The sequence below is a fragment of the Mixophyes fleayi genome, chromosome 3 (genome assembly GCF_038048845.1).
Source record: "Mixophyes fleayi isolate aMixFle1 chromosome 3, aMixFle1.hap1, whole genome shotgun sequence".
Lineage (NCBI taxonomy): Eukaryota > Metazoa > Chordata > Amphibia > Anura > Limnodynastidae > Mixophyes > Mixophyes fleayi.
In genome coordinates this window covers 77,876,537-77,898,901 of record NC_134404.1, presented here as the reverse complement: position 1 = coordinate 77,898,901, position 22,365 = coordinate 77,876,537, and the positions used below count along the sequence as shown (strand labels likewise).

At 37.6% G+C, this 22,365-nt stretch overlaps 1 protein-coding gene across 2 annotated transcripts in view; it reads left to right on the top strand.

Annotated features, from left to right (window-relative positions):
- The window catches only part of CUL3 (cullin 3), a 61,748-nt gene that overhangs the window by 12,563 nt on the left and 26,820 nt on the right, over nt 1-22,365 (top strand). For both annotated transcript variants that reach the window (XM_075201878.1, XM_075201877.1), the window contains exons 2-5: nt 11,267-11,464; nt 16,608-16,721; nt 17,867-18,027; nt 19,415-19,529. In XM_075201878.1, the coding sequence (XP_075057979.1) occupies nt 11,267-11,464; nt 16,608-16,721; nt 17,867-18,027; nt 19,415-19,529 (588 nt within the window). The remainder of the gene's footprint in view (nt 1-11,266; nt 11,465-16,607; nt 16,722-17,866; nt 18,028-19,414; nt 19,530-22,365) is intronic.

Genomic DNA, 22,365 nt, shown 5'->3' with positions numbered 1-22,365 from the left:
AATCCTAGTTGGTCTTTCGTCATTCATACCGATATCTTCTATAAAGACACAGAAATAAAACTTCGGTCGAAGATAACATAAAAGTACTAAACAGCTCATAGTATTCTAAGTGGCGATATAGAACCTCTGTTAAAAGTGATTTTCTGATAATAGATGTTAATAAGTTCCGAATATTAACGGGCAATGTTGGTATATTATACTGTCTTAATAAAAGGTATATGTCATCTCCAAGGCAATATTTATAGTTATTAGTGCCATTCTATATACCAAGTAGTAGACAAGGACGAACAACAGCCTGTGAACTGTTAACAGAATAGAGGAATAAAAACCAAACGACCAAAACCAGATGATTTTATCATAGCAAGAGACAAGTTGATTTCCATATATAAAAATGAGTAATCAATACTCGCTTAGGGGTGAGTATATTACGTCTTTCTTATTAAGGGTCCCTTAGAAAAAGGAGACCATGATTTAAATTGGCTCAAAGCATCGATTCTGGTTTTCAGGCCAGAGGTTTAGAGATTGTGTTAAAAGAGAGGAAGCTGAAGGAATGTGAGAGAGAACCAGAAAATCATCATCATCTATTTATATAGCGCCAGTAATTCCGCAGCGCTGTACAGAGAACTCATTCACATCAGTCCCTGCCCCATTGTAGCTTAAAATCCAAATCCCCTAACATGCACAAACACAGACCGAGAGAGACTAAGGACAATTTATTAGCAGCCAATTAACCTACTAGTATATTTTTGAAGTGTGGGAGGAAACCAGAACACCCGGAAGAAACCCACACAAACATGGGAAGAACATACAAACTCCACACACAAGGCCATGGTCGGGAATCGAACTCATGACCCCAATGCTGTGAGGCAGAAGTGCTAACCACTGAGCCACTGTGCAAAAAAAATCCATTAAGGAACTATTTAGTTTAAAGGAATCGACTACAGCTGCATGGTAAAACATGGTGTCCCCTTCCTTTATGTGTACCACATCCCAAGGTGCAGTCTTTGTAGCAGGAATGTATAATTAACAGACATTTTATGCTTTCACATAGTTTTCATTTTTGTGAAATCAAACAAATTGTTTACATTATCATTTCATATTTGCTCTTAATATACTTTGCACAATATTAGTCGTTTTGAGAAATCACAATAACCTCTCCCAGACCAAAGCTGAGGTTTTATTCAGAATGTAAGTCATGAAAAAGATCACAATTAACGTCTACGTCATATAGAAAGCGTAAACCATACAAAGAGCTATAAAAACTCCAAAAGACACTATTTATCCAATCTCTCAGGTCAGTAGTACAGTCTCTCCAGAACAGTGCGCGGAGACACGTTGTGTAAGAGTTTTTAAATCTCTGCTCATTTTTCCCCTCTACCCATAGAGGTATGCAGAAAAAACGAGCTGACCTTTCTTACCATAATACGTGGCAATAGGTGCATCTGACAACTTCACCCTGCGCCGAACTGAATTTTAACACCCAAGTGCATTGATGGTACCTTGTACAGCGGTGCATGCTGCACACCTCAAACTGCATACTTGTCTGGGATAATCATACATCCCTGGTCATGTTACCAGCTTTGTTGGATAACAGCTCAATGCTTCGGTCATGTTCTTATGAGTCATTATGATGTGAGTGTTTTCTGCACATAATCATTATTACAATGAAAATGTACTATAATGTATACTGGTAGTGAAAAAGACATTTTTACTTTGTGGCCTTTTGGTTTTGTATTTAAGTGTAAGAAGAAATATGTATAATAAAATGCTGTCTTTATTAAAAGTGAAATACTTTTAATTTTTTCTTTAACTTAAATGTAAAATCTGTAGAATTTTGCAGATTGAAGCAGGTTTTTGACTCCCAGCACATTTCTCCTTGCCCTGGCACGCTGTCTAGTTTTATCATTCTCACTCCCAGGCCGCTGCAACAACCCTTAGGGCTAGATTTACTAAGCTGCGGGTTTGAAAAAGTGGGGATGTTGCCTATAGCAACCAATCAGATTCTAGCTTTCATTTATTTAGTACCTTCTACAAAATGACAGCTAGAATCTGATTGCCTATAGCAACATCCCCACTTTTTCAAACCCGCAGCTTAGTAAATCTAGCCCTTAGTGTTACAAGATGAGACTTTGGTCTCGTGAGCAATACATGATCAAACACAACAGTATACTGGCAGTTTGGCAGCCAATCAGGGTACAGCTGATTTATTTTCTGATTTGCTGCCAGACTGACTTTCCCGGTCAGAGCCTCCACCCTCTGCATCCCCCATGCGGAACCGTGTAATTCAGGACAGGGCAGATGCAGGAGACCAGGATGCCGTGACAGAAATACTATTTTAGCCCACTTGCATCTGTCCTGCTTCTTGCAGGGTGCAACATTAATTTATGCAAAGACTGGCAGATGCCTTGTTACTCTGATTTGGGAGAACCCTATGCTGCATGTCTAGTCGAGTAATCCTTGCCTCTCTAGACGCGGTTATACTAAAAGCAACTGCAGGTTGTAGGGAAGACTATATTGCACCAGATATTTTTTGTTTATCTGCTTTGATGAATTCATGGATAGCAACATTCTCACTTCACTTAATGCTGGGTATTGAATAAGCCATATAGACTGTACTACATATTAAGCCTATTCCAAAATCAAGGGCAGTAGAAATTGCACCCTAAAGTGTGGAGAGACCGTATAATGAGGCAAAGGTGCTTGCTACAATGGGTAGTATACAATCCATTTGTCTTATGCATGCGGTGTACCTTTCTAAAAAAAAGTTTAGGAGACCATCAAAAGTTAAAGCACAGGCATGGTTTATGCAAGTTCAGATCTGGTCTATGCTTATATGGGTGTCTTTACATTGGAATTTTACATGAATTCATTTTATTAATGGCAATAAATGCAGTAACTGGCACATAGGAAAAATAAAATTAGACATTAAGGGGCATATTCAATTGTTTAAAAGTTCTGCGGTATTAAAACTAGTATAGTTAATACGGTAAAATCTAGCTGGATTTCAGCGAGTAAATTACCGTATTAACTGTTTTTCCACGCACGATTGCCGTTATTATAGTAATCGTGCCCGGGCTGCGGGATTTTCGCCATTTCCGCCGACAATTGAATATGCCCATAAAGGTATTATTGGACACACAGGAGGCAGAAATGTACAAATGCTCCATGTTACACATAAAGGAGTCCCAGTTACAATTTTTGTGCAATACAATATTATCTCATGCAGCTGCATCTTATCACTGCCGCACAGAATCTTGCAGTGGTCATTTCAGCCACTGAGTGCTGACATAGTGCATATGTGCATCTTCAAATGCACTGAGCACTGGCATTGATGGCACATGTTTTTGGCTGCAAAATAGTCTGGCCAGTACTTTTGGATATTGTTTGGCATCCCTAGTAAACAGAGTCTAACTACAGACAATGTCATGATGATTTTGCTTATTGCATTGTCTATTCTAAATTTTGTTTAGCATACAGTAATGGTAAAGCAGTGTTTTCCCCAGCACCTGTTTTTACTTGGAGCCCAACAGAGTCCTATTATAATAGATCAAACCATTGTTTGTCCTATTGAAACAGGCACTGTGTGAGCACTACAGCCAGCAGTGTGTGTGTTAGCCCAGTGACCACCAGTCTGACCAGTCCTGGCAGGTGTGGGCAATAACCTCCAACATTTTTCAATATTATTGCAACGTATTATAACTGCCCCCACCCGGCTACTTATTAAAGCCCCCTGGCTGCCGAAATGTTCTGGAGAAAACACTGGTAAAAATATATATGCTGTGTTAACCATTATTTGCCAGTGTCCTTTTTTCATGTGGATAGGTAATTGTACTTGTCTATATGGTAAAGTGAAAGGATGTCTATCCAGATATTTTAGAGCGGTGATGTGGTAACAGGCGGCCCTTCGAGCCTTCACCTGCTCCCAGTTTCTTTTACACCTATTACTAAGACTAAGGGTACTTTGTGTCCCTTTTGAAGGATAGAAGGCCACACCATATGGTCCCTGACGTATATCAGGTTGCACAACGGTGTATTAGCTTATTCCTTTACGCAATAATATAGCAACATAATTTATATTTTTTGCATATAAGCTACTGTTGCTGTTTATGGTAATGTATTTAGAAACTGGCAAAATAAGTGCTAAAATACCTGAACTCCTTCCAGCAATAGCTTCTAATGTACTTAATTTCTGCAATGTATTGGGTAGATTTCATCCCTCCATACCGCACTAAATCCCTTCCCTCCTAAGAGTTCCATATGCTTATTGTGCTACAATACATTCAGTGCTGGCATCAAATCACGTTTACAAGTGACGAGCACATTGGCCCTGTGGGGCTATGGTAATTAATCAGTCTTGAAATAGGATTAAATAATATCAAACACACATACTGTCTTGTGCAGTCTTGTTTAAAGCAGGGGATATGCATATATATTCTGTTTTTTTGAAAAGATAAAAAGTAAAATGTAGGTGGAAATCTTGGATAAATAATGAATTGCATTTTGGCACATTACCTTAGTGGGTGGGGGAGAATGTCACCTGAATGTTCCTTCTGCAAAAAATGTTGAACTTGGACTGTGTTCTTGCAAGCAACATTAAAAGTCACAGCAAGTGACCTTAATAGACAGACAATGGTGCAAGTCATTTTTAACCCTTTAGAATGGTCTAAATTTCTGCATTAATTTGAAATAAATGTTGAACTAATTTCCTTGTAGTTGAAATAGAGAAATAACACTATACACTTTATTTCTTTACCGCTTGCTGACCTGCTCTCTATGATCTTAATAATTTGATTGGTACTCCTGTTGTATAGCTAATAGAATATTGTTCTTATAAGCCTGCTTAGAAAAATAGTATATTTTGAAGTATTTTTTTTTTATCCTGACTTTATTTGCAGTTGAAATTTTGCATGGAACAGTGAGTAAGTCTTAAATTGTCATGTTTTTGGCAAGCATACATTAAACTACTACTTGGTGCAATTGAGTTCAATCAAGACAGTTTTTCCGCTTACAAAACTTACATTAAATACTTTAGTTGTTTTGAGATTTGATATTTGCATATTAAATGTATATTGAAAAAACACCCTATGGGGATTGAAAGCCAAATTTTTGTATGGTTGCTCACAGGTTAGACCTCTGCTATTACAGTTATGAAAATTATTATTTGGTATTTAATGCAAATGTATTTTATAATCTGCTTTTCTGTTACATTAGTGGTTAAGCACTTTACGTTGGGAATATTTGCATTGAAATATTTGCTTATAAAAGGGGTTTGGGAAGTAGTAAGATAAATAGATGTTAATAAGAGTAGATGAATCTTAATGGATGCATCTTTTTCTGGGTCCTCATATTTGGTTCAACGGGTGGTCGACTGGCCAGGAATGCTTACATAATTGTATCCACCCATTGTTTTTAACTTAGGTTGACTTAATCTGTCATTGTTATAGCAAGGGAAGTAAAGTTTAGCTTCTGGTAAACCTGTGATTTGGATCATAATAAGCACTGAATTGTTTTTAAAGGGTCTTTTTATTAAAGTCATGTGGTGTGAATATGCATTGCTGCAAATCGCAGCTATGCATATTTACCATGCCGGACTGATCTAGGAGCTGCAAAGTCCCCCCCACCCCTCCTTCAGGAACTGGTTTTACTTCATCCTATGCTGCCGGTGAATTGAGGAAAGGCTATTTGCATGCACATAGCACTTCCATGGGTTGAGGGATCCAGCGAAGCCGGAGAGGCTTCAGCTGGATCCCATTGAAAATGACAGGTTACTGCATCCTGAGATGCCGTGCAAAGATTTTCAAAGCTTAATGAATTGGAGTACTTCGCAGACCCCATATTATATGGGGTCTGCGTTTAGAAGCGTTTAGTGGGATAATGCAGTATAAATCTGATTTCTCCTGCATTGAACCCTTCATAAATTATGCGATGACCATTTTACAGAGAGAACTGCTGTTTTCTCCATTTTTATGGCTGATCATATCTTAATAAATGGACCCTAAGTAAAATATTTAAAAACCCTAAAAGAGCTGATAGAAATTTCTATAGTTGCTCTCTCCCTTTGTAGAAGTTGAAAGGTGCCATCTTGAATATATTGGCATAATCTCATTGTTTACCTGCAAAATATCATCCACAGGCAGAAACTGTAAGCATGTACAGAACAATCTAAGGTTATGCACAGTGCATCCGTTCTGTTCATCTGGTCTTTAACAAAGAAGAAATAGGGTTTAAAATAGAGATTACTGATCCCTGTACTTAGGAGCACAGAATATGACATGAGCATAATTGACAGTATAAGTCAGGGGTCAGTAACCTTTTTCAGTGTACCAGCAAAAATCTTATACTGTGGTATGCCATGCGCCACTTCTTTTACTGTTTTGACTATCGAATGCCATTCACTTACATTATACACACTGCCACTTCTAAATTTCCACTTTGACCACTGTATATTTACATAACATTTAATTTCATGTTTAATCACGCTAATATAATAATGGCACCAACAAATAAATGTTTGTTATGCCACACAATAGTGCCCCCAGTTGATATTATGCCACACAGTTGTGCACCAGATCATATTATGCCTCAGACCTGTGCCCCCAGCTCATGTCATCCCTCATACTTACCTTGGATGCTGATCTTGCATTCCATGGAGACTGCTTCACTAAAGCAGCCAAAGATGACTGAAACGGAGCTCATGCTCTTTAGCGCAGTGCTCCTTTTAGGCCATCTTTGTCTGTTTTTAGTTTCTGAGCTTCAGAGCTCCGGCGTGCTAGACAGAAGTGATCCGTGTGCCAGGGGTTCGCCGACCCATGGTATAAGTAATATTCATGCTCCATCCTGATTCACTTCAAAAGTCTGTGTATGAATTCTCTTTCTGTTCTGTGCTGGGAAAGGAAGTATTGTGGAGAGCACATACTAGATCCATGAAGCATGAGAATGCCTGCTCTAGAATAAAGTAAAAGTACAGTGCAGAAACAGTGTTATTTTGGCGGAACAGTATTTCACAGGTGCATAGTTCTAGCGATTAAAATCTTTGTGTTCCACTTTTGTCTCGCCATTCCGCAGTTTTTAAATTAGCATTTCAAGGAATTTAGACTTTATGGGGTGATTCGTTTAGCTGCAGAGTGTCTCCGGTAATGTCCGTGAAACAGTTTGCAGCGGAGATTTGACAGGAATCTCCACTCATTTTTCCTTGCACCCCACAGAGGTGCAAGAGAAAATGAGCATAGATTTCTACCATAATTGGCAACAATGTGCTAAAACGCAAAAAAAACGAGTGCTCGAAAAAAACTTCATATTATACGGTAATTTTGCGCGCTTAAACAGTTAATACGGTACTTACTTGCTGCCAGCGGGCTGAATTCCAGCGGGCTGAATTTCAGCTCGCAGCTCAGGGAGCTGCGAGCTGAAATTCCGCGAGTAATTACCGTATAAACGGTAAGATTTTTTGAGCGCTCAATTGTTAGCGATAACGCTAACAATTGAATACCCCCTCCCCCCCCCTATGTCTGCGTGCGACATCGCTGGCAACTGAATCTCCACCTTAGTGTTGAGACAATAAAGGTCAATTTATTCTGATGTATTTGGGTAGGACTAGGAACACTTTAAACTACTTTCTGTTTGGTGAAATGCCAAATCCAAATGTGGAATGGGGCAAATATTATGATCTGTTTTGCTCATCTCTAGCCTTCATTCATGCACCTGGCTATTGTAAGGCCAGGGCAATCTGTAGACCGCACAGGTGATACTTTGGAAAAGCTGTATTATCCAGATAATTAAGCATACGCTGGAAGAACTTCTGACTCCTTGTAGGTAAATTTAGTGGGACTATCCCACACCTATACTGATAGTGGGTCTGGTATCTACCGTAAATGTATCTGCTGCACTTCTAGTTTCATCTTCGTGCTTTCTACCCAACACTGATGGATTAGAAGTGCTAAATAGCTGAATTATTTCTTTACCTCTAATACCTGCTGATAGGATTGTATTTTTGTTTTTAAATCAGACTGGATTTTTTTGAATGCTGAATTAATCACCCGGAGATGGTGTAAGTTTCTGCCAACTCTGTGTGCAGTTTCTCAAAACAAGTTATTGTAGAAAAGGTTGATATCTAGCAGATATCACAACAGATGGCTCATTCCATTCAAATACGGAAGATAAGTTGTACAAATTGCAGAGCACTGATGGGAGGGGGGTGAATGCTTAGCTAGCTTTGTGAACAGAAAAAATGCATGATGCCACAATGCCCACACAGTCCTCTCTTCACTTTCATTCATTTAGGTTCCAATGCCATTTTATTTTTTTTATTCTGCCAATTAGATCTTAGTAGAATGAGTTTCCTGAGCTTCTCGTCATATATAGTAGTAATTTATAGTATTCTCTTGTTTCAATGCTCCAGCAGACTATAGAGGTCTAGTAGTTCTTAGATTTGGGTAGTGAAGTGTATGTTGCCTGTATAAGGGTCTGTGTGTATTCCCCCATCCTTCATTAGTGGTTTATGTAAAGGTTTATCTCTAGGGGAAAGGTATTCCCAGTACAAATGGTGGTTTAGGGAAAGCTTGGACCGTGGAAGCAAGAAATTAGTTACTGTGAATGCCTTGTGTATTGTGGACACTTTCCCTATAGAGATCTGTGTCCCCAGTACTAGAGGTTATATAAAATGGGTGTAGGAACAAAAGGGATTGTGGGGGGGAGTGAGGGTGGTAGGACCACAAAGATAAGCACTGTAAGTGTTTAGAGGGTAGTTAAGGTGTGTTGGGCCTATAGCAGAGGGGGGGATACACGTCGGGAAGGGTATGGTCATCGCACAAGGGTCAGGTCGGAGGACGAGGAGGGTTTTACTTAAACTTTTTATCTGATGGTTTGTCCTTCAGTAATAGCATCAATTTGAATGTTTAACTTTAATTTTCCTAAGCTACAATACAAGAATTCCAGCTACAATCTGTATATACAACACAAGTGCTCTCGGGTGCACTAGTTTTCATAAAGTATCGTTGTCACTAATTGTTCTCTCAAGGGTCTACTTTCTAAACACACTTTCAGTGTTTCAGATCATTTCAGTGTTTCAGATCATTTCTCAAGTCTCTCATTTTGCTACTCTAGTTATCTACAGACCTCTTTGTCTCTCTGACTTCTCTGTTTTTTGTTTGTTTGTTTAGTCTCCAATTCCAAAATGCCAAGTTTTGTTACATTTATCTATCCAAGGCGTAACTGGTGCACCTTATCCTCCTCTAGATTAGTTTTTGTCAACTTCCACCTCAAGAGCTTTTTCAGATGAGTAATTCAGAGGACGTTTGTGTACTACATGCATGTTTGAATGTGACTAGAGAAATCTGACCAGTGACTGCATTTTCCCATGTAGTGCTCAGTGCTGGTCCTGGTTTTCTGATTACATGTATTATACATATGAGCAGCAGTGTAATCCTGGGTCAGAACGAAACGCCAGAAAATTGTGCATGTACTTATTTTCTATTGTGAACGTGGTGTGATACAATTCTCTGGTAACAGTCATCTGAAGTACTTATTGTGATCACTTCTATCTTTATTATATTGCTAAGAGAGAGGAACATTTATTACACAAGCTTCAGATCTAATGCTGGCCATACAAGCTGCAATAGAAGAGCACATGGCTGAAAATGATTATGTTCGATAAGAATCCTAATGACGTTAGATCATTATCAAGCTTGCCTGTAAATGTGGTTGGACGATTACTGCATACAGCGAATGTGTTTTATCTTTTAACTGCACTAGCAGGCCCCAATGACAGTGAAAGTGATTAAGCCCAATAGGATGATGTATCGCTGTATATTGCCCAAATTATCCACCTATGTTTGGTGCCACATTAAAATTGCTGGTAATGCCAAGTTAGCTCATCTATAATGCCCTCCTTGTCAACTCATCAATCATAATGAAGCTCTTTTACAAAGGGAGAGCTTGCTTGTGATTGGTGTAATGATATTCATAGATATGTAGGAGGGGTTAAAATTGTTAGTATAGCATCTTCTTGAGCATGCAGAGTGTGAAGTCTGATTAAATCTGACAGCTGTCATTGCCCTATCTTAAGAAGTTTCTATGGTGCGTCAGCACACTTATTAGGTCAAAGCTAGGCGGAGCCAGACTACAAAATAAACCAGGAATATTTAGAGAGCATGGATTATATATATATATATATATATATATATATATATATATATATATATATATATATATATATATATATATATATATATATATATATATATATATATACCATTATCAATATATATATATATTCCATTATCAATATATCCAATTATATTGGCTATGTCATTTTTAAGGGTTGTGGTGACTTTTTACATATTTAACTGCATTAGCTTAATCAGGTTATGTATCTGAATCCTTTCCTATAATGCACAGCATACTAACATTGGCGATTTATATATTGTATAATACATTATTTCTTGCTGTGCCTGAAGATGTGCGTTTCTGGAGTTATTAGATACAGCACACAAGTGATTAACTTCCAAGAGGCTTCTGTCTTTTTAATATGTCTGCCTTTCCATATCAGAGATACTTGTTTCTTTAGAAGACATGAGGACGGTCTTTCTATTAGAAATCTTACACTGACATGGAGGTAATTGTTGGCCTAGTGCTCCTATGCTGTTTATATTTGTGCCATCTATGCCAAGATTAGACACACTGGTATCTTTTATCATGGTGATATTGATCAGTAGTTCATTTTAGATGAAATGATTACTTCTAAAACCAATAACTCCAAAGTGGTTGGTTTCTGCCATGCAACAAACATCCAGCCTTGATATCCTCAGTATACATGTTGTAGGCTAATGGAATAGGTATTCATTTATGTGTTGTGGTGCATTCTGTTCTCATTAACGTTCTGATTTCATTGGTATCAAAAATATAACAAATACCAAATGGCAGTAATGAAGAATGTAAATCTAGATCTGTAAGATGCACATTTTTAGAACTGTATTTAATTGTGAGCTTTTAGTTTCACTTTGATCACAGTACTTTTATTCTGAACTAATTTGTTTGTAAACTTTAAGAGTTTGTATTACATATTACACCTGAAATATGTGATCCGTTCCTCATCCCAAACTAAACTGCCCAGCCTTTTGCAATCCTACCTGCAGGATCACATTTGGTATCCTTATAAAGTAGAATATTGAACCACTGTATAGTGAAAGTGGAGGGTGAAATGTGGTCCTTTTTTTTTTTTTTTTTTCTTTCCCTGCATTTCTTACTCATTTCCACAATTCTCTTACAGATGACTATGGATGAAAAATATGTTAACAGCATTTGGGATCTCCTAAAAAACGCAATACAAGAAATCCAGCGCAAGAACAACAGTGGCCTGAGCTTTGAAGAACTGTATAGAAATGCTTATACCATGGTGCTCCATAAACATGGAGAGAAACTGTACACAGGTCTGAGAGAAGTGGTAACTGAGCATCTCATAAATAAGGTAACCATGGGTCCTCACACAAAGGGGCGGAATGCCAGTGAAAGAATCTTGTTAATATCCAGTGTACTTTACAGCCAAGTCCTAATCGGACTAAGGGATTACTTCCACTGCAAAACTTGCAAATTCCTTAAGGTATTTTTAAAAGAATTGGATGAGGTCCTTGAATGTAATATGATAAAATATTTTAGCAATGCGTACTTATCCCATACATAGTAATAATGGAGTGTGTATAAAAAATACACATCCTAAATATTTGCCTTGTAGACAAACATTATCACTTCTATACAGTTTGTACTAGAACTTACCTACCCATGGCTCAGGAGAAGCAACAATTATACACTTTGTCAGTTTTCAACTCCGTGTACAGAGCTATCGTTGATATTGGCACAAACCCTTTGTAGCCAGCGGTAAGGTCTTAGACGTCGGTAAAGGCAAGGCAGAATGTCGGTGACCGTTTCATCTAAATGTAGTTTAGCATGGAGAATTCAGAGTCGCAGTGTTCACTCACCAATTCTAACAATTTGTTTTCTAAAACTGTATATTAGGACTTTTGTTTTTTAAAGGTAATTTACGATTACATATTGTTCAAAGTAGTCTTCATCAACCCTTTTTTTTAAATTGCTCATTTTGTCAGAATTGTATGCATTTGAAGTAGCCAGTTTGACTACATTTTGCTTTGATTTATTGCTTTACTTTAAACACTATAGTTTTAGAAGACTCACCAGTCATGTTTAAAAAGCTTGGAGCCTTTCCCATTCATTTCAGTGTTGTATGTTGAAATGAATGAACACATTGAAATGAATGTGCAAAGCTCAATCTTTGGATCTTTCCATTACTATCCAAAAAAGACAGTTATAGAATAGTCTGATATTTGGAAACCCTTCTGGAGTTGTCAGGTGAAAATTTAACCATTCAGCAAATTAATGTTGCTGAGGTGCTCTGGGGGACATGGTGGTGGGTGGGAGAAGCAGGATCATTTGGAATTCACTCCAGAGCAGTTTTCAGATGTCAGATTATTTTATAATTTAGCATGTTTGGTAAGTAATGAAAAAACTCCATAGATGGACCTTCTCCCATTTATCTAAATGGGTTTATTAGTGCACCTGGATAAATTGAAGTTAATGGTTCCATTCATTTCAATGGTTGTACATGCATAAATCTCCTCACTTGTTTTGAAATCCTTTTCCAGTACGTGAAAACAGTTTATTTTTGGTGATTTCAAGATCGATTTGTAAAGTTTGTAGATTCACAAGTTCTATACTTATCATTGAGAATTCGGTGATAATGTGAAGACAACTTTATTTTTATTTTTTTTATTTTCCTGAAGTTTTGGAAAACTGGTGATATATATGTTGATTTGCCTTAATATATACTAAGGTTATGAAATTGACCTGTAAGACACTAAAAATAGCTTTTTCTATCGTCATTTCTACAAACTGACATTTAGTAAAACCTCCTCTGCTTGAGCTCTTTCAACACAGAATACAGTTTTATCTCAACTTTTCTGTTTTCATCAATAATATACAGGTTTTTTTTTTTTTTTTTTTACTGCTGATGTTTTCCTAGTCTGCATTTGAATTAAAGGATCATTTTTAATTATTGTGAAAACCGTGTTATTGTAATGAACATAATTGTGTTCTACCTATTCATATTTTTGTTACAAGAAGGTATTTTTTGCACATTGAGTACAATACATGGGGTTGGTAGAATACACAATTGTAGGAAATACATGGTTGGTCCACTTTAAAAGTTGCACTACTGCCTAGGGGAGTGGGTGGAGTATTATAGTCCCTCCCCCTCACCTGAGCCGTAAGGCTGCTCCATGCAGACATTTGGTCCCGTGGACACTCACAGCTGTGGTTGGATATGTCACAAGTCTGTATTTGTAAGAGAGAAAATGTGCTGCATATATATAATAGAGATTGTGCATTAACTAGATTGTATTTGTAAATTGCACACATTTTAACTAGTTCGCTCTGTTTTCAGTATACAGCTTTCTGTCTATAATTGTCTTGCATAAGGTTTGATACAAAATATTTGGTATGCGCCTTTTAGAAAAAAAAACCAAAAAAAAAAACCTGTTGACTACAGAACCTGGGAGCTGGAAGCAGCCTTTTGTTGGACCAGTACCTTATGAATATTTGTTGTTGAATGCCTCAGTGATGTCACTAGTCATTAATTAATTGCTTGTATTCTCATAAATGCAGGTTCAGGAAAAAAAAAATAACTGTCTCTGCTTTGTGTAGTTGCTCTATAAAGAAACAGAATGCTTTCACAGGACACATGAATTGCTCAACATACTTATAGTATAACTTACAACTACAATAACAGTATCTTGCGCCTCTGCATATCTACAGCATAGTGACACAAACTGCACAAAATACATAGCACAATTAATGATATAAATTTGTGACTTCTGAAATGAGAAAATGGTAAATGACCACTTTAATCTAAAACAAGTTGAAATATGAAAGAGCATTCACAATGTTTATGTAGCGGCTTCGTGAGCTTTTCAGAAGAGATTCAGGGGAGAGATTTCCTTTGCATGCCAATCGCCAATCAGTAACACAGTGAAAGGACATTGCAGTTATATGGCGAATGTAAATACTGCATGGAATATCCCAAGCTCTGTTAATGTTTGGAACCTTAACTCATTTGGCCACTATATGCATCCCTTGCAGATCAGTGTTGGCTCCTACGCAGCACTTCAAGCAGCAGACTATTCGGGAGTCATGTCCGTAGGAGAGGTGCCACTACCCAGGGATGGAGTCCTGGGCTTTTAAACTGAATAAGTTGGTGGCATCCCCTGGTGGGCAGTCTTGGATCACCATAAAGCCTTCAGTTGCAGAATGGTTCCTATAGTGCAGTGTTTACAGTAGTAAGCAGTAAATGTAGTTTTTATATCAAAAGGGCTGTAAAAGGGTAAAAGAGGGAAGCATTTTTCAACAACAGAGAAGTATTCTGAAAAGAGGGTAACAGTCTGAGATTATTATAAGAGAAACAAAGTGATTCTTATCTGCTGTCAAATGTTTTTATGAAATATGTCAACTTGCTTTTCCCATGCTAATTAAGTTCTTAGTGTGAGAGATTAGCAATGACACTTGCAATTCCAGTGTGTTTTATTAGTATCAATTATCCATTTAGAAAGATCCAAGTGGGCCAGAAGAGTAATATCATGGGATCACTTCCTTGTAGTGTCTGTGCCCAAGTCCATAGTATGAGGTATCTACACAATTATGAACGTCATTGTCCCTGGAATCTAAAATTTGTGTAATTATTTGCATTTACTTTCTCCATTTTTACTACAGTCATCAAATGTGTGTCTCCCATGTTGGCTCATGTGCACTACTTCTGTGTGTTTCTTTCCTTCAGTTAATAATACATTTTGTGATTGAACTCGTTCTATAGGCTAATTTATTTGCTGGTTTATATGTTGGCATCAAACAGTAGAACTCGCCCAAAGAGTGCAGACCTCATTTTGGAATGAAAAACAAAATGAAAAAACAGGCACCCCATAAATCAAGTTTTGGGGTAATGCAGCGTATTGGGATCCTATTTGAAATTCATTCAAGTCGTAAGGGTTTTTGTGTAATGATTTATTGTATATGCCTCCCTCCTCTGCGTTGTAATCCGCAAATTAGGGCTCTGGTTTGTTAGTATTTGGCAGAATATTTGTGCAGCTATATTTTGGGTAATTTTTTCTTTTTATTACAGTTGTAGTCGATGTCAGGCTAACACTGAACATCATTTACCGCGTGTTTCATGTGCTGAAAAGTTCAATGTTTGGGTTTAGTGGACTTCTCAGCTTGATAGATGCAGTCCTAGAAAACTTTTTAAGGGTCAATTTACCTTTTTGTTTGACACTCCCCTTTGAAGCGTTTTTGAGAATAGATAATGTCATTAGGTTAGACACAAAGTAGCACACGTCTCATATATAGTGTGGATTTCTACTCATTTACTGGCTGATATTTTTAGATTTTAGGGTGGTTTGTATGTTGTGGTTTATGTTTTTGTGGGTTTTTATTTAACTTTTCTGCAATCACATGTTGAAAAAATTGTAGACTTCAACCTACTTTTCTATGTTGCTTTTCTTAAACCATTTACTCAGGTATAAAACATAAATAACCATGCTCTTATGAACATAATACTTAATTTCACATTCCAGTATATTGTCTGTTCTCACATATACACATTTATATAGAAGTGTGACATTTAAGCTAAGCAACTGTCTATACCTAGTGTTTATTTGTAAGTTATTTTTTCTGCTAAATCATAATTGTCTTTATGCAGTAGCTTCTAGCCTAGGGTACCAAGAGACATTTCTAAAACTAGCACCTGGTGCACTCATTTTCCTGTTTCTATGCAGCACCAGGAAAAATTTGCAATGTTGCAATAAAAGAATGTAGAAACTTGTGCAAATCTTAATATACATAGTATGCAAGCTCTGCTATGCTTCCTTCTGACGTTCAGTACACCACCTGAATATCGTGTACCTTTTCCGTTACACAGATGCTGGACCCTCCCCTCCCCCAGGTCGTTTTCTAATTAAAAGAGCAGACACAATAGTATTTTAAATTGCATTGCTGTGCTATTTTACCCACATCCTCTTGTGTTACACAGTAATCTCAAGCACAAACTTTAGAGGGGAAGGGAGGGGGGAAACAACACCTAAATGCTACTAAAAATACAAGGCAGTTTATAGAGTTTGACTTTCTGATTGATTTTCTACAAATAGAATTTTCTACTTCGGTGACCATGTAGATATCACTTAGTTGGCCATGAACTGTTTCTCTGCAGACACAAGCATAGGAAATTGTTATTTGAATAAGTCACCCTTATTTTGTATTTGATGTGAGTGGTTTTTCATAGTCTGGAATTTACGCAGTAAGTTCATGCTAAATCAGTCCTTCTGACTTCTATATACCATGCCTGCTCTTTAATGGTTTGGGTTCATATGTCGTGGCTGTTGTCTGTAGAGACTTTAGTTCCAGTACATGGTGGTCGCTACAGAAATATTTTAGGCCTAGTCAACTGAAGGATCCTGTGCGTCGATAAGTATAAGTGGAATTAACCTAACAATGGCTTCTGTATTTATTTTTTTTAAATCTATTTAATCTTTTTTTTGTTTTTCTTCCATTTGTAGGTTCGAGAAGACGTATTAAATTCTTTAAATAACAACTTCCTTCAAACGCTTAACCAGGCATGGAACGACCACCAGACTGCGATGGTAATGATTAGAGACATACTCATGTACATGGTGAGTGCTTCAAAACGTATCATCATCATCAACATTTATTTATATAGCGCCACTAATTCCGCAGCGCTGTACAGAGAACTCGCTCACATCAGTCCCTGCCCCATTGGAGCTTACAGTCTAAATTCCCTAACACACACACACACAGACTAGGGTCAATTTGTTAGCAGCCAATTAACCTACCAGTATGTTTTTGGAGTGTGGGAGGAAACCGGAGCACCCGGAGGAAACACACGCAAACACGGGGAGAACATACAAACTACTCACAGATAAGGTCGTGATCGGGAATTGAACCCATGACCCCAGTGCTGTAAAGGCAGAAGTGCTAACCACTACGCCACAGAGCGTATGGATAAATGGAAGCCAGAAAGTGTAATTGTATCCTCCTAACAGAGCAGCTATACTTTATCTAATGCACAAGCAGTACACTACTATGGAGATATATATATATATATATATATATATATATATATATATATATATATATATATATATATATATATATATATATATATATATATATATATATATATATATATATATTTTACACACATTACAATAAGTCTTTATAACATGGTATGTTATGAATTCATCACTTAATCACACTCAGTATTGTAGCAGTGGATATTTGAAGTCACCTCGAAGGTCATTGTCCTGAATAAAGCACTCTGTGTGTTATGACTTTAGATGGACATGGGCTTGTGACTTTTATTTATATATATATATATATATATATATATATATATAATTTGGGAAAAGGATATTTTATATGGTTTGGTTAAATAAGGTGCTTTTGTGTTGATTTCTAGCATTGTTTGACATAGACATGTGGTTTCTACCTTCTTTTTTTCTTTGTGTTTTTCCTTTATGCTGGCAGCTTAGAACACCACATTTTTGGCACTTTGCTGAGGTTTGCATTGCAAAGTGGGTGACCTTGAATTGAATCTGTTTGTTTTGATACATATGTTTTGGTGTCTGTAAAGCATGGTGGAAAGGGGCCATTGAAAATGGGAAGTATTATATTAGGTGTATTTATCCAACAAAACCATTCAACTTGACACACTTTGCTATTTTCTAGCAATGTCTTAACATGGAATTAACAGGTACCGATGAGTCCCTCTGATTATTCTCAACGTTTCTGTTTCCAGGATAGAGTCTACGTTCAACAAAACAATGTTGAAAATGTCTATAACTTGGGCTTGATAATATTCCGTGATCAAGTTGTACGCTACGGTTGCATACGAGACCACCTGCGGCAGACCTTATTAGACATGATTGCAAGGGAGCGAAAAGGAGAGGTTGTGGACAGGTGAGCTTGCTCAGTTGTGTGTGCTTCCTCCCTCCCCTGCTCCCCTGTTCCTCACTGTGCCCTCCATCATGCTGCTTTTGTTCCCCTTCACCTGTTTCATCCTGGGCCCTCCATGCTGCTTTTGCTCCCCTTCACTTACCTTTGTATTGCCTTCTTTCTTCTGATTTCTGCTCTTCTGTCTTTCTCTTGTCTCTTGTCTGTCACGGCTCCTCTCTGTACACTCCTCACTGAAAATGTTGAGCGTGATAAAGTGTGAGGGGAGGAGAGCGCCAGACAGGTATGGGAGGTATATAAATAGATAGATTGAGAGCTACATTTTCAGTGATGTCTTAAGGTTAAATGTAGCTCTTTACTTTCTATATAAATTGCCATATCGGCCCTGGTCATTGCTTGTTACAGAATATCTGGCTTGTTGGAATGCTGATTCCAGACTTGTCTTTGAAGGTCTACAGTTATTTCTACTGTCTTAGAATGCGGCTTAACTGTCAGTTTATCCACAATTATTATTTTCTGTAGTATGTATGCATCGATTAGGATAAACACTTCATATGCTTTCCAAAGTGCCTATATTGATAATGGCATTCATCCTGTATAATGTATTTAGTGCTTTCTTGTGGTTACTTTGGGGGTATAACCATTCCAAATATTATATTATATTTATTCCAATAGTCTGCCTGTGAAAATGTGCTTTCAGGTACCATTACCCTTATTGTAATAAGTATGCCTCAATCCCATCTGTCACCGTTGTGCAGGGCTTCAGTGAGAAACAGTGATCTCACAACTGCAAGATGCATATGGCATGCTAGGCTGGAAAGTTCTCTCTCCTAGTCTATAGGGAGTGGGTATGTGAGACACATTTACTGTGATGTGTGGATTGAAAAATTTTTTGGGTGTACAGTTTACTTGTTCTATAATAGATATCAATTGCTTTTGAGTGATCTATATTGGAGAGTTGATGGTATTCCGCTACCCATCGCAAGAAATTGTCGTACTTTATCATATTGATTAATATTTTAACAGTTTTTGTTTTTACATGCACACCTTACTTACACCAAGGAGTTCCACAGTTCCTAAAGTTACAGGGGGCAGTAAACTTGGACAGATAACAAAGTTACTACTTATCCACTTGCAATCTGTCCACTGTGTACACATGTCTAACGCCATAATTACCACTTAGGTTCTTATCGAACTCAGGCCAGACCTCGATAAAAGTTCACAATTCGTATTTCTGTGCTAAGGAGATTTGGCTGCTGAGACTGGCCGGGACTAGTAACTATATAATATCACAATTGTCATATTAGATCACTGTGTATTTTCCATGTAGTGCTCCAAGATTATTTAACACCAATGTTATCTTTATCTTTTTCCATTTTGTAAATTGTAACAGAGGCGCAATAAGAAATGCTTGTCAGATGCTTATGATCCTTGGTCTGGAAGGAAGATCGGTGTATGAAGAAGACTTCGAGGCACCCTTTTTGGAGATGTCTGCAGAATTCTTCCAAGTATGAGTAACTTCCGCCGGACTTGCTCACTCTATCTAAATATATGTATTTCATGTTTCATCATACTGCAGATACATTCTTGCAATGCCAATGTTGGTCTAGTCACACAAGTCCATGTATATGATCAGAGCATGGTACATTCAAAGGCAAAATCCAGTTAAAATAACTTTATATAAAAGGGATTTCTGTATGCCCAAATATTTTTACAAATAAGATAACTTGAGCAGCAATTGCTACCTGGCCTTTACTTAGTTTTTCCTGGTTAGTAGTGACAATGATGTTCTCGAGACAGGCAGCAGGAAGAAAACCCCAAAACGTGCTCTGCCATCTTTCAGATACAAGCTGATGACCCAGAGCTGCAGCTTGTGTTCACATTCTTCCAGGGTTAAATTTCCTAGTTCTACATTGGCCTTAGAACTTGGTGGTTTAAGATACTTCTATGGTGGGAAGCGAAATATGGTCTCTACACTCTTTCATTTGTAAACTGGCCAAAGTGCGATTAAATATGGGGTCGGACATGCTAAAGGACTTCAGTAGATATGTTTGTCCCTGGACTGTTTAGTAATGGCATTATTGTTTCTCTCATCGGTGCATCAAGACAAATCGATTATCAATTCTGTAGATCTTACTTTAGAATAGAAGTTGAAAATCAATACTTAAGACAATTGTAAATTTCCACCTATCCTAAAAAGCCATAATGAATAAAGGCATTATCACACACTGCAATTAATAAATCCACAGTTTATTAAGTTAATTCCTCAGTTCTCTATGCTCAGTATGCATATGTAAAAGTGCTCTCAATTTTTTATCTATCGTATTTCCCGGTGTAATTATAGGAAAGGTTGCATTACAGAAACGTTGCTGTAAGATGTTATAAAATATTTGTAATATAGAACATCTGGTATGAAATAAATACAAATGTTTGCCAGTATCTTGATACATGGCAGAAATGGCTATAATATTCCCCCGCTAAAAATTGTGTGTATGCAATAATGTGAAATGACACAGGGAAAAAGTATTGAACACATGAAGAAAGGAAGGTACAAAAAGTCATGGAAAGCCAAGACACCAGCTGAAATCTATCAGTAATTGGAAAGCAATCCTGCCAGCTGGTTCAGCCACAACTGATGGTCTATAAGGTGTCTCATTGTGAAGGTGTCACACAAGAAACATCTCATGATGGGTAAAAGCAAAGAGCTCTCAAGACCTTCGCTACCTTATTCTTGCAAAACATACTGATGGCATTGGTTACAGAAGGATCTCTAAACTGCTGAATGTTCCAGTGAGTACAGTTGGGGCCATAATCCGGAAGTGGAAAGAACATCATTTCACCATAAACCGACAACGACCAGGTGCACCTTGTAAGATTTCTGACAGAGGAGTGAAACAAAATTATCAGAAGAGTTGTCCAAGAACCAAGGACCATTTGTGGAGAGCTTCAGAAAAGACCTGGAATTAACAGGTACAATTGTTTCAAAGAAAACAATAAATAATGCACTCAACCGCCATGGCCTGTATGCACACTCACCACGCAAGACTCTTTTGCTGAAGAAAAAACATGTTGAAGCTCGTTTAAAGTTTGCTGCACAACATTTAGACAAGCCTGTGAAATACTGGGAGAATATAGTGTGGTCAGATGAGATGCCAATACACACCATGTTTGGAGGAGAAATATCATTGCATATCACCCCAAAAACACCATACCAACAGTGAAGTTTGGAGGTGGGAACAACATGGTGTGGGGCTGTATTTCTGCACACGGTACTGGTATACTGCATATATTTGAAGGAATGATAAATGGAAAAATGTACTGAGACATCCTTGATAAAAAAAAATCTGCTGATATGAGGGTGAACATTTCAGCAAGACAATGATCCCAAGCACACAGCTAAGGACACTCTCAATTGGTTTCAGAGAGAGAAAATAAAGCTGCCAGAATGGCCCAGCCAATCACCTGACTTGAATCAAATTGAAAATCTATGGAAAGACCTAAAGATCAGAGTTCATAGAAGAAGCCCACGGAACCTTCACGATTTTAAGTCTATTTGCATTGAAGAATGAGGCAAAATCACACCTGAGCAGTACATGCGACTAGTTTCTCCATACAGGAGGCGTCTTGAAGCTGTCATTACCAACAAAGTCTTTTGTACAAAGTATGAAATAATTTTCAGGAATACTTTTTCCCCTGTGTAATTTCACATTATTACACAAAACTTAAATTATGGACATATGCTTTGATTTCTTTGCATGTGTGGATTGCAAGGGTTGTTGCTGACATTTGGTGTAAATTTCATTACAATAGCCACCATAAATATCTATCTATAGCCATCTATCTATAGCCATCTCTCCTTCATTGTTACCTTTTCATTGGTACACACATACTAAGCTGATAATAAAAATTGTGTGCTGCTTTTCCCATTGCTTTCTTGATGTAACTACTGCTGCCAGTTTAGGCGGCTCACTGCCTTTTTGGCTTGTTCTAAAATAAAATGAGGTGACACTATGGGGGAGATTGAATTCGGTGAAAGGTGTCTCCAGAGCATCAGCTTAGAAACCTTGTGGCGATGTTATGGCTGGAACATCGCTCGAGCGGAAATTCCGATCATAATTGCCAGCAAGGTGCGTGGAGCGCTGTCCGGCGTGCCATATTACCAGCAGTTGAATCATCTCCCCTGTAAATCATATTTCTGTTCTTTCATACATAAGTTTGACTTGGCATCTTGGTTTTTTTCTGTGTTGCTATTTATGAAACACATTTGGTATAATTTTTTTCAATGCTTCTAAACAAGCTGCTGTGTTTCAAATCCTAAAATACCAATTGCTGCTTTGTTTTCTA